The 13,487-nt window shown below is 28.4% G+C and overlaps 1 protein-coding gene across 1 annotated transcript in view; it reads right to left on the reverse strand.

Annotated features, from left to right (window-relative positions):
* LOC113367393 (facilitated trehalose transporter Tret1-like) overlaps nucleotides 1-1,792 on the reverse strand; it is a 47,522-nt gene extending 45,730 nt beyond the window's left edge. Inside the window, exon 1 of the mRNA XM_026609004.1 lies at nucleotides 1,534-1,792. Coding sequence (XP_026464789.1) covers nucleotides 1,534-1,544 — 11 coding nt within the window. The 5' untranslated portion in view covers nucleotides 1,545-1,792. The remainder of the gene's footprint in view (nucleotides 1-1,533) is intronic.
* Nucleotides 1,793-13,487: the final 11,695 nt, after the last annotated feature.

The raw sequence follows: 13,487 nt of genomic DNA on the forward strand, positions 1-13,487 counted from the left end.
TATATTTAGTTCTGAAAATAGAAGTCAATCTAAAAAATATTACTATAACTACAGATTTTAAAATAAACATTTATCATATAAAAAATATAAAATCGATAAAATCAGTAAAAAAGATTTTATCGAACTGACCACGGAGAACGCTATATAAACAAATAGTTAAAAAAAAACATTCTACTTCAAACATTGTTTACATTGCTTAAATAACATATATTATTGTTGTTTATGGCTTGCTTATGAATGAATAAATAAATATATAAGTTAGCATAACAATTATCTTATTAGTGCAAAATTAGTGATAATAATAATCTGTTTAAATAAATGGTAAAGGTAGGGTAAAATGCGCGACTTTCTTATAAGAGGTACTCGCATCGCATCCCTATACATGAAAGATGATACAATTGGAAATTGTATTAATAATACTGAAAAAAAGACATTAAAATGTTGATAAAAATAAATAAAAAATAATATATTGCAAAATCATTGAATAGAATACGATGACTAGTGGTGCATGAGGTCGTGCCTAACGAAATTTAAAGATTTTTAAATGTTTTCAAATAGATTATTATAAATACTAAAACTTGCATTATTTATTCCGTCGTATTTTATAGACAAAATATCAGAGCTTATAAATTGGAGAACGAAGTTTCTATATGTTTACATGAAAAGAAGATAAACAAAACTTAATCAAACGGAGCTAGAATTAAAGGGCATTATCTCATATCTCTAACAATAAGTATTACAAAAACTGAATTGCAAAGTTAAAATTATGTATTTCAAGTATATAAGTGAGCTTCAGAATTTTGACTAGAATTAAAATTAAAATCCGATATTAAATAAAATATTTTTTCAAAATTAATTTTTCTTTTAATTTTTGAAATAAAAAAAAAATTTCTTGCCCACAAATTAATCATTCATTCACACTATCAACGTAAGCAAAAATTTTTTTGTATCATTCTAATCAGATAATCCATTCTCTCAATAACTGGTATTTTTGCTCTTTTTGTTCCATATCTCCAAAACGGCTAGACCCGCCTTTCCTAAAAACTAATCGGCACATCTACCCGTCAATACGAATCAAATGTTTCTAAGCATTCTCATCAGATGCACCGTTCTCGCAATAAACAATTTCCAATTTCTGCGCTTTTTACTCCATATCTAATCAGCACATCTTCTCGTCAATAGGAATCGAATGTTTTTTTAATCATTCAAATCGGTTGATCCGTGCTCCCGATATCGTGGACGAAAAATTGTATCCAAACATACGCACACACACATATATACATCCATTTATTGAAGATAACCAAACTGTTCAGAAACTTCTGAAACGTAAAGATATGCAGAAAAATAAATTATTGAACGATTATTATAACTGGCCCCATGGGATGTTAAAAAAAATTATATGGTATAAAAATTAGTAATATTGTAAGTAGCTATATATATATATATATATATATATATATATATATATAATATTGCAAAAGCTATTGGTATTAAATATATATATGACATTTTACAACAAAAATAAATTTTTACCTGTTATCCATATTGATACTGCTACATATAAACACAAAAAAGTTACGAACACTATTAACAACCACAACACGTGTTTCTATATTTACATACAAATAAACAGAAACAAAATTAGCCTAAAACAAGCAATTTATAGCATAGATATAAACATCATATCGACAGCTGCGTATCAGGTTGTTTTCAAACCATCATGAAACATATTGATAAAATGTTAAATCCTGGAGATATTTTAAGAATTAATAAAAATGATATTATGTTGTATTCGGGACACCTTTCGCATGGCTACTGTCAACAACCGAACATATGATTGCAAGCGGACCAAACTACTCGAGTCGGTCGATACGTGCGCAAGCGTCGAAATTCAAGGTGGGGGACACCAGCGAGAAATTTTAGTTTATTCATATTCCGGCTTTGTACAATATTAGTAGGGGCTCTGAGGGAAAATGCTAGTGGTGCATGGCATCATGTCTTAAAGCGAATTGCTGGAACTTCCCGTACAGCAAATAAAATAACTAGTTGGTATTGGTATTTTGCCTTGAGCAAAGTTACATGAACTTCCCGACATGTGTAAATAATTGACTTGATCAATAAAAAAAATATATGAGTGATTAAAAGTATTCCGAGTGGATTTATAACACATAATTGAAAACGAACAAACTCGTTAACTCGGAATATTTTCTAAAAGCAAATTTTCAAAAATCAACAATTTTTATAATTGAACCAGTTTCCGTAGAACTTTAATGCTTTAGTATGTTTATTAAGTTCAAGTACTCTATCGTTATACCAAGTAAATCGTCTAATGTAAATTTTAACAAACTTCAAAAAAACTACTCATTTTCTCAAACTTTGATGAATTTTTAAAATTAAATTACTTATCGTAAGACCGCAATATTTCAGTAAGTTCTATAAGACCATGATATATATCGCCAAAAAAGTTCCATAAAAATCAGATACAATGTTTTTTTCAACAGTTAATTACAAGAAATGGGCTCGGTAGATTTTTACATAAACCTAATCAGTATCATACCCAACTAATATCTTTCGAACAGTTTTTGATTTTTCAAAATCGGTTCGGTTAGTTTGAGGTTAAATGTGGACGAAAAGTTTAACACTTTTTTCAAATTACAAAGAAACGGCTGGGCAGATCGTCTAACAAAACTGACAAGCGATAGTCCTTATTGAGATACAGCAAATCGCTTTTAAATTTCTGAAATCGGTTCAGGCGTTTTTGAGAAAACGTCGATCAAAGGTCTAATTTTGACAAATGCCAAAAAACAAAACCAATTTTTGCAAACTTTGACAAATTTTTAAAGTTAAACGAGTTGTCATAGGGCCGTAATATTTCAGTATGATCTAGAAGACTATGGTATCTACCCTCAAAAAATAATAATAAAAATCATCGAAAAAAATTTTTTTAACAGTTTATTACAAGAAAACGGCCCGGCCGATCTCAACCAAAAACTAATCAGCACGATTCCCAACAAATATCTTTCGAACGGTTTTTGAATTTTCATAATCAATTCAGAATTGCGGGCTAAAACGTGGACGAAATTTTTTTCACTTTTCTGCGATTTGCAAAGAAACGGCTCGGCCAATCGTCGCACAAAACTTAGAAACGCTAGTCCTCATCGAGATACATCAAATGGCTTTTAAGTTTTTGAAATCGATCCAGCCGTTTTTGAGAAAACGTGGATTTACGGCAAAAAATCTGTTCACATACACATACACACACACATACTTTTTTCAAATTTGGTCTCATTCGATTCAGAATGGCTTGAAACGTCGAGAAAACATAAAATTAGCGAATCGGAATTTTTTATGAAAACATAAACTTCTCGGGAAGTTAAAAACTAGTGGGGTGCATGGCATCGTGCCTTAAGGCAAATTGCTGGAACTTCCCCTACGGTAATTATCTTGGTACGAAGCCCAAAAAAATTTACACAAAATATGTACACATTATTAAAATCTCTATAAAATATCTGATAATTTGATGTACATATGTACAATAAACATTTTTGACCGCCAAATGACATATTTTTAACTTATTTTTATTGAGAGCCCATAACCGCTGGACCTGCATTCCCATATATTTAATCAGTTTTTCATATTGTCAATACAAGTAAAATGTTTTTTGAATTATTAAAATCGGTCGCTCCGTTCTCTTAAAAAACTGAGTCACCGTTTTTGGCACTTTTTACCCCGTATCTTTGGAACGGCTAGACCAGCCTTCGCCAAAAACTAATCAGTACATCTCCTTATCAATACAAATCGAATGTTTTTTGAATTATTCAAGTCGGTTGATCGGTGTTCCCGAAATCGTCGACGAAAATTTGTATCCACACACACACATAGACATTGTGTAAAGTATGCCAAAATATTCAAAAACCTTTGAAACGTAAAGATATATAAGAATTTTCATTTTCATTTTCGGAAGTTAATTAATAATCAATAAATATTGATCAATGATTAATAACAATTGTTTTAAATATTTTCAGAGAGATAATTATAATTCCTATATATTTATTCGTTCATATAACTAATATACAGTGGCGATCTTATCGCTCAAAACATTTAAAAATGTTTGCATTAAGAAGAGATGCCGTATGAATCCATCTGAGGATATATTTATATTTAGAGTATAAAATTTGTATATTTTCAAAAATGTTTTTTGAATCATTCAAATCGGGCGCTCCGCTACCTGACAAACTGAATTACCACTTTTGGCACTTTTGGCCTCGTATCTTCAAAACGGCTGTACCTGTCTTTACCAAAAAGTAATCAGCACATCTTCCCATCAATAGGAATGGAATGTTTTTTGAATCATTTAAATTGGTTGATCCATGCATCCGGAATCGTAAACGAAAAATTGTATCCAAACATACAAACACATACATCCATTTTTTTCTAAGGTATGCCAAACTGTTCAGAAACCTTTGAAACGAAAAGGTATGCAAAAATTTTCATTTTCGATTTTTTACGATTACTATAACTTACCCTACGGGAAGTTTATAAATGAGTTAAAAAACTAGTGGTGCATAGCATTGTGCCTTAAGTAAAATTGGTGGGACTTCGCGATAGCAATTAAACGTTTACGAAATAAAAATAACCAATCATCAATAAAAAGTCATCTATGAGTAATAACAATTGTTCCAAAATAAGTATTATAAATAATGTAAATTGCATAGTCGCATTTAAAAATCTAATATAATATAAGTGATTATATTTGGGCCATGAACTTTATTTATCTTTATCTACAAGAACGAAACAAAAAGATGATGGAACTAGTGGTGCATAGCAAATTACTTGAACTTTCCGTACCAAAAATTAAAATTTCTTTTTGAAGATTCTTTTTTTTTAACTGAAAAAAATTGACCTTCGAGCTTTCTTAAATTTTTGAAAAAACTTGACCTTTATGAGAAATTTGAATTTTTTTTAGGTTTTGAAATATTTTGTATATTTTGAACTTTTTTAAAAATAATCGCGTTAGCAGCGTAAAGACGAAATATCGAAGCGCGAGAGCGTCGCGTCGCAGTTTAATGGATAAGCATTGGTACGGAACCCATAGAAGTGTAAACAAAATTTGTTTTTATCAAAATATTTATAAAATATCTGGTAATTTGATGTGCATACGTCTAATGATCATTTTTGACCGCCAAAGCCGCTAGGCATGCCTTCCCAAAAATTTAATCAGTTTTTCTTTTTCTTAATACAAATAAAATGTTCTTTGATTCATTCAAATCGGACGCTTCGTTATCTCAAAAACTGAATAACCGTTTTTGGCTCTTTTGTCCTGTATCTTCGAAACGGCTGGACCTTCCTTTGCCAAAAACAAATCAGTACGTCTCCCCGTCAATACAAGTCGAATGCTTTCTAAATTATTCAAATCGGTTGAACTGTGTTCACAAAATCTTCGACGAAAGTTTGTATCCGAACACGCACACACACACATACATCCATTTTTTCTAAAGTATGCAAAATGTTCAGAAACCTTTCAAACGTAAAAATGTATAAAAAATTTCATTTTCGATTTTTTGCGAATCGTACCTTAAATTGTATTTTTGTTTCTTGCAATGCAATTATTTAAATAAATAATTATGCTATATTTATTACGGCTCTATCTATGACTAACTTTATCAACTTAATAGCTGTGATAAATTTTAAGAGATAAATCCATTTGAGTATTACTCATCATTACTTCTTTACAATACCGTACACGAATCCGGACAAATTTAATAAAAATAAAGTAAACGTTCTACAAAAATTAAGACGCCGTTCAAATCGTGTTAGAGATTAGTTTCTTTATAATATAGAACCATTTATACAAGTCTCACATATTTCTTTTATAGGAAAACGTATAACTAAATCATTTTTTTCCTTTCGTGTTCGAACAACAATCATAACTCATGGGTCCAATCATAATGACATGAACTTATCGCTGTTTTGATGATATTTCTACATCATCACAAAGATTGGGAAATAAACTAGATATTAAAATTTTTCTAATACATAGATTTTTTAATAAGATGCAGCAATGTATATACATCTATATTTTCAAGTGAAAACCTTGATATCAGGCTGTCCGAACTGGCCAACGAACCTGGCAGGAATCCTCTGGTTGCAAGGCCAAAACTCTAACCAGTATAAGCCCTAACTATATCATCATAACAAAACGTAGTTACGATATTTGAAACTTTTTTTTATTAACTATTAATATTGTTGAACAATACAAATTTTACTTTCTTGATCATAACAAAACTTTAGATCTTTAATTTTGGAACATAATAAATATATATAAAAAAATATTGCAATAAATGACTTATTTACTTTGTAGTAAAAAAAATATTTTATTGCATACGTTTCATTTTTCCAAATATGATATTGCAAAGCAATGTGTATTCTAGATAATGGTCTATAAATTTGCGTTCATTTTAGATTTAGAATTTTAATATATGAACAGGAATTAATATGTTTCCGTTAAATAAGTAAAGTAATCTGATAATATCTAATTACAATAGATTGAAATTAATAGACATCAGCATAAAAATATTAACGCCGGTTCAGATATAAATATTGAATACATATTATGCTTATAGGAGAATTAACTAACACTATATCTCAAATGTATGCAAATAATGATAAGACTACGTAATTGAACCTATTACAAAAGTATGATAAAAAAATTCAAATCACCTTGTTTAATATTTTAAATTTATCTAGTAACTAGTATTTTAAAATAGTGCTATTTATAATTTAATGATAAAGTGCCTAACAAAGTAACGAAAAAGAAATAAAATGTATTTACAATTATGTAAGCAAAGACTTTTAAACCGTATCAATAAATTAAAATACTGAAAAGTATCGATCAAATTATACATAAAACATTTTGAAATAAAAGTAATTCGTACCATTACGCAGTCAAATATTCCCACCTTTTTATATTTTTGTATGCCTTCTCAAATTTGACATTATCTAGTACCGGAGGCAAGAGATATATTTGACAATCTTATTTTAGTCAAAAGATATATAAGATAATCGCTTACTTTAGGTCTATAATTTCAAATCTAATATGATTGACAATCGAAAATATGTCCAACAAGATTCCGAACCCGGACACGGTTCAGGAGACGGCATCAAAATCTTAAGAACCGAACACGGTCCATAATCGTGAACAGTATTTTAACGCCTATATTTAAAGCTTATTGAGACTGCAATTTGCGTAAAAAATTAAAGAAGCAGGATTCATAGAATTCCTATAATAATCATTATCATTTGCCACAAAAATAAAATAGCACCCCTGTAATCTATCTATTGCGTTATGAAAACTTTTCAGTTTCAAAGGAGTAAACAAGATGAAGTTGTTAGAAAAAATTATGCAAGAATGTTACCCTTGTCTATATATTATATTAGCTTCCCGTGGGGTAAGTTATAGTCATCGCAAAAAAATCGAAAATATTTTTTTTTGCATATATATATATATATATATATATATATATATATATATATATGTTTCAAAGCTTCCCGTGGGGTAAGTTATAGTCATCGCAAAAAAACTAAAATAATTTTTTTGCATATATATATATATATATATATATATATATATGTTTCAAAGCCTTCTGAACATTTTGGCATAGCTTAGAAAAAATTGATGTATATGTCTGTGTGTGCGGATACACATATTCGTCCACGATTTCGGAAACACAGATCAATCGATTTGAATAATTCAAAAAAATATTCGATTCTCATTGATGTGCAGACGTTCTGAGTAGTTTTTGGCTTCAGCCGTTTTAAAGATACGGGGCAAAAAGTGCCATAAATGGTTATTCAGTTATCGAGATAACGGAGCGTCCGATTTGAGTGATTCAAAATTCAAAATTTATATATTATTTTCAAAATTTTCAATTCGAGAAATAGATTGTATCAATGGATATGTCAGCAAATAAATATAGAGAAAGGGCCGATCGATCTATACCAAAACGTTCAGTATTAGCAGAAAAACAAAATGTGGAACTAAAGGAACTACCGCTTGCTAATAAATCTTTGATCGTAGTGTACAGTAACTTACTTTAAATTTAATTATTTCCTTATACAAAACGAGCAACTCAAATCTTTTACTACTGTACTCACCATTGTCCAACATGTCTATATCACTAATCACAATTGCAGTTCTTAAATCACTTTATTTTGGTTTGGACTACACTCCGACACTTTGGCACATATTTTCAACACTCCAATATAATCTTGGTTCGTATTTACAGCTTTGGGCTTCCAACCAGAAGGTTCCAGATTCGACGCCCATATGTAACGCACATGAAAGTATAAATTAAAATTGTTTCCAAGTGAAAGTAGCGCTTCATCAAGATTGCTGCATTAAATTAAAAATCATCAGGATTAGAGAAGTTCTAAGATATACCAACTGTTGGCTTTGTCTAATTTACAAAATTTGCTTGAAATGACGTACTGCAATATCTACTAATCAAACAATGAACTTTTCAAACAATTACATTTTTTATGTAAAAGATATTCAGCATTTAAGAGAACATTTTGACATTGCAATAGCATTTCGAACATTGTAATAACAAATGTTTGAATATATGAAGCTTTTTTTAAAATAAACCAGAATAGTTTAGAACAAAGCTTTGTTAAGTATATATGATAAAAATGTTGCTTATAAAACGAAATAAAATTTAAATAAATAAGGTACACATTGAATAATTAATTAAATGACAAAAATATTTTTTTATGAAATAGCCAAATTATTAGTAAAGATTATGTAATATTAATGTAAAAAAATTGCATTTTTTCAAATAAAATTATTAACTATTACTATTATTATTATCATATTCCCCGTATTACATTAAATAGATTTTTTATAACTATTGTAACTAACTGACTTATAGGTGAATATATAATAACAAATTCCAAATATCGTAAATAAATTTGTATTTGTTTAAGCCAAAGAACATATTTTATAAGTACATATATATTATATATAAGATATCTGTATAAATTAACAATAATTATTAACTTTGGTCAATAAAAAAAATAGTTATCTCAAAATTAATACTAAGTTTACAATATCTTAATAACTTAATTAATAGTATTAAAACCCTGTAAAATAAAACTATCAAATTCGGATCTAAAATTAATAATTTTTTGTTATTTAATGCATTTGATTGTTAATTTTTAACAAGTTTATACATATATACATATCTAATATATATATTTATATATATAATATATATATAATATATATATATATTATTATAGTAGAGCAGGTCGATTCGTATAGGTCAAAAAAGTCGCTTAGACACACATGATTTTCAGATACTAGGGATCAAAATAAGATACTTTGTTGCAGAAACTATACCTCTAAAATGAATTCTGATGTTCCGTGCAATGACCCAAAAATAAGGGTCGAAATTTGAAAAATTCCATTTTGACCCATTTAGTGCCCCAATCGCGTCCAAATGTATGACCGACCCCCACTAAATTTGGAATGCCAATTCACCCATGCCCGTGGTTCATCCCCTGGGGCCTCCCCTGAGCGGTTTTCCAACATTCAACCCTTATTTTTGGGGTCAAGGCACGGGACATCAGAATTAATTTCAGAGGTAAGGTTTCTTCAGCAAAGTATCTTAATTTGATCCCTAGTATCCGAAAATCAATATGTGCCTAAGTGACCTTCAAATCGACCCGCCCTAGTATATACGCATATATATATACAGGGCCGGTCCTGGGGTCCTCAGCGCCCGCATGAAAATTTGTTCTAGCGCCCCCCCCCCAATAATTTTAAATGTTTTAACAGTTTTCATTAAAATTATATAAGCATTTACTTCTTTTTTCAATTAATTTTTAATCATTTTGGATTTTTGTACACACACTTTAGCACACAAAAAATTATATATAATCTAAAAGCGTATAAAATTTAAAAGTACTTTGAACAGTAAGCAGAAAATAATTTACAATTTTCAGAGTTATTATTGGTTCATTGTTTCTTTTGACATCACATTGCAAACTAAATATGCTTTTTGTGACTCATAGTTAAGTTGGATTGTTTATTATAATCTACTAATTATTCTAGATTTTATGTTTAAAAAAATATATAATAATATATTATAAATTTCATTTGCGAACCTCGTTTTTGGCGCCCCCTAAGGCGTGCGCCCGCATTTTTTGCATGCATTGTATTCAAGGCAGGAGCGGCCCTTGTATATATATATATATATATATATATATATATATATGAGATTCAATCTTCAGGGCAAAACATCATTTAAAAACTTATAAAAACTTATAACATTTTTTATTGTTTCCATATGTTTCGACACATTGTTTTGTGTCATCTTCAGTGGAATGTAATTGTAATATTTCTAATTAATTTCTAATAATAATTATTCACAATTGCACTACTAAAACAGTTCTTGTCACTTTAAATCGGAACAATTATATAAATTTTAAGGAATTAATTGTAGGAAAAAAATTTCTTATTGTAAAGAGTGCATGTTGCAACGTCGATGTCCGATGCGACAGACTGTCGAAACAAGTTTTTAATTGATGTATTGCCCTGAAGATTGAATCTCACAAATTTCAACATCAAAATTATTAAAATTTTTAACATATATATATATAATATATATATATATATATATATATGTTTGTTGTGTGTGTATGTGTGTGAACACAGTATACATTATGTAAATTCAAAGATGTAAGTGTAATAGATGCTTTCTACTAATTATCACAGTATACTTGTATTTCGAATGATTGAATCACTTACCAAATACTGGTTTACCAACTTCAGGATTCAGTTTTTTAATCTGTTAAGAATAAAAACATAAAGCACATTAAACAAAAAAAAAACAAGATAATTGTTTATAAATTGTAGGCATACCTCTTTCTTGAAATCGATAGAAAGTTCATCAATGTAATTCAAAAATATTTGCTTAAGAATTTCTCCTTTAGGTGTATCGAACCCAGTTCGTATTTTGTGTTTTAAATTTTAATAAAGTTGGCGTCATCATTTTCTATTAACGACAGCATCTTTTTCTGTATAAGTGAAATAAAAAGCATTGAAATTTAGTTTTAATATCTTAATGGTAATGTACTCCTCCTAATTTGAACAAGATCATATTTATTGTTTTTCATCATATTCTGATAATAATATTTTCAATATCTTGTGATAGCAGTAATTCAAGCAAACCAAAATTAAACTAATTATGTGCAGATAACAGTGCCAATGTATGTAATTAAGAGTATTTTGAAAATAATATAATCATGAGTAATTATGTTAGATTACATGTTCAGATATTTTACTGCACAAGTGCATTTCAATTTCATTTCAAATATTATAACGCGGTAAGGTATAATTAGTATTAGGTATAATTAATTGTAACAGTTATAATATATTAAGCAGTTAATACTGTCTGTAAAATCTTCTTTCCTTGTTAAATCTTTTCAAACAAAAATATGCAAACACACTTTATAAAATGAATAATGAATGTTTTATTTAAAACTATACTTACATCATCAACATGTGGTTCTTCTTCATCCGTTTCCATTCTCATTTCTTCTTCTTCACAAGTGTTGTTTTTTTTAGCACCCACAATTAAAAACTCAGGTTTCATTTGTCTCAAAGACAAAATTGTCAGCGCATCACACACAATAGCTAATTCATCAGGGCCGTTGGAAGATTCATCAGTAGAAAGACTCCAAGGTTCTAACAAATATAATATGCATATATAATAATAGGTAATTATACTTATTATTATAAAAAATTATCTAATCATTTTCAAAAGTAAGAGTTTTTATTATTATAAAAAGTACAATGGTGTTCAAGGTGGATATTTAGAAAAATTACAAATTGTGAAAGTCATTTAACTTTTAAATTGGTTGTAATATCCAAAATTTGAGTAAACACCGTTTATAAGAGTATTCAGCCCGGACAATGTGAGTATATAATATATTCATATTATATTCTCATTATATTATTCATATTGGTAGTCAGATTATCATAATAATTCATTACTTGCGATGAATGCTAAAATGTTAAAAATTTCAGTGTGTTGGTAAGGAACCAAATCATGTATGTAAAAAAACACATATTACCTACCTAAAATATTATTGTATAAAGCTTGTACAGTTTATATCGAGATTGTTCCCTCATATTGAAGACCATATATCGATACAAATTATGTCGAGTAATTATCATTTCATCACCATTATAAGAAAAAGCCTTTCCTAGAGCTAAAGATGAAACCTAAATAGAATTTATAGAGAGTTATATATGTATATTATCACTAATCACTAATCTAAAGTATACTAATTTATTTAGGAAGTGACTTGATTTCAAATAAAATTGAATTTACATTTTGGTATGTAAAGCTCACATTTTATATTGTATAATTATGTACATAATAAAACAAAATAAAAAGTAAGTCCTTAAGAAAAAACAATGATATTTGATCAAGAAATATTAATATACAGTAATGGACAAATTAAATAAATAATTGAATTTAATACTCACAGAGAAAAGAAAAGAAAATACTTATTATTATTATAGTTGATCCCAATGAATGAAGTACCACTATTAACACTTTAACAATTTAGTTTAATTAGACTAAATACAGTAACATAATTAAAAATCAAGTACATTTTATTAATTCTAATTTAGTTTTTAATCTTTATTTATTAGTACACAAAGAAATTTACCTTGTTATTGTGAAAGTATATCACGCTCAGCAGCATGTCATGTAAAAAATCTTTGTCTTGGCTGGCTGTTGCCTTTTGTGAAATAAAGTACTCCACCACACATTTACATCTTTCTGTTCGTCCAATACCATTGAAAAGTAGCAAACCATTTGTTCTTCGTTGAGTTTAATGTAGCCATCAGCCATTAATTCAGTAATCAGACGAGCAGCAACTGCGCGCACACGATTCTCACAACGAAAACAGAGCAATAATACATCCAAATGTGGTTCCACTAGCCTTGTGTACCTGAACACAAAATTAATAGATAAATAAAATATTTTTCATTTAATTAAATATATGTTCATACATACAGTATCTCATTCTGACAACAGACATAAATTGTTATTCATAATAGTTTATTCTTAAATCTATTTCACAATTCTTTCAGATAAATAATAATCATAAAGTTGTGACTTAATACTTTTAAAATGTTTCATTTGATATTTTTCAAATATATATATATATATATATATATATATATATATATATTTACTAGCATATTTTTTACACTGGAAAAAAATAATTTAAGTCAAAAAAGTTTCAAATGCAAAGATTGAACCCAAAAATGTGACTAATTTAAACATTTCTTTATCCACATAACGTCATAAATAATTATCTGTTCGATGTTGTCAAATATAGGTGATAAAAAGAGATGTTTTAAGTAGTATTGTTTCACTTTAATACCTAAATTATCAAAAGAATGAAAGCAA

This window comes from Ctenocephalides felis, unplaced genomic scaffold (assembly GCF_003426905.1).
Source record: "Ctenocephalides felis isolate EL2017-DRISC unplaced genomic scaffold, ASM342690v1 CF-g0.4_SCAFFOLD_01170, whole genome shotgun sequence".
Taxonomy (NCBI): Eukaryota; Metazoa; Arthropoda; class Insecta; order Siphonaptera; family Pulicidae; genus Ctenocephalides; species Ctenocephalides felis.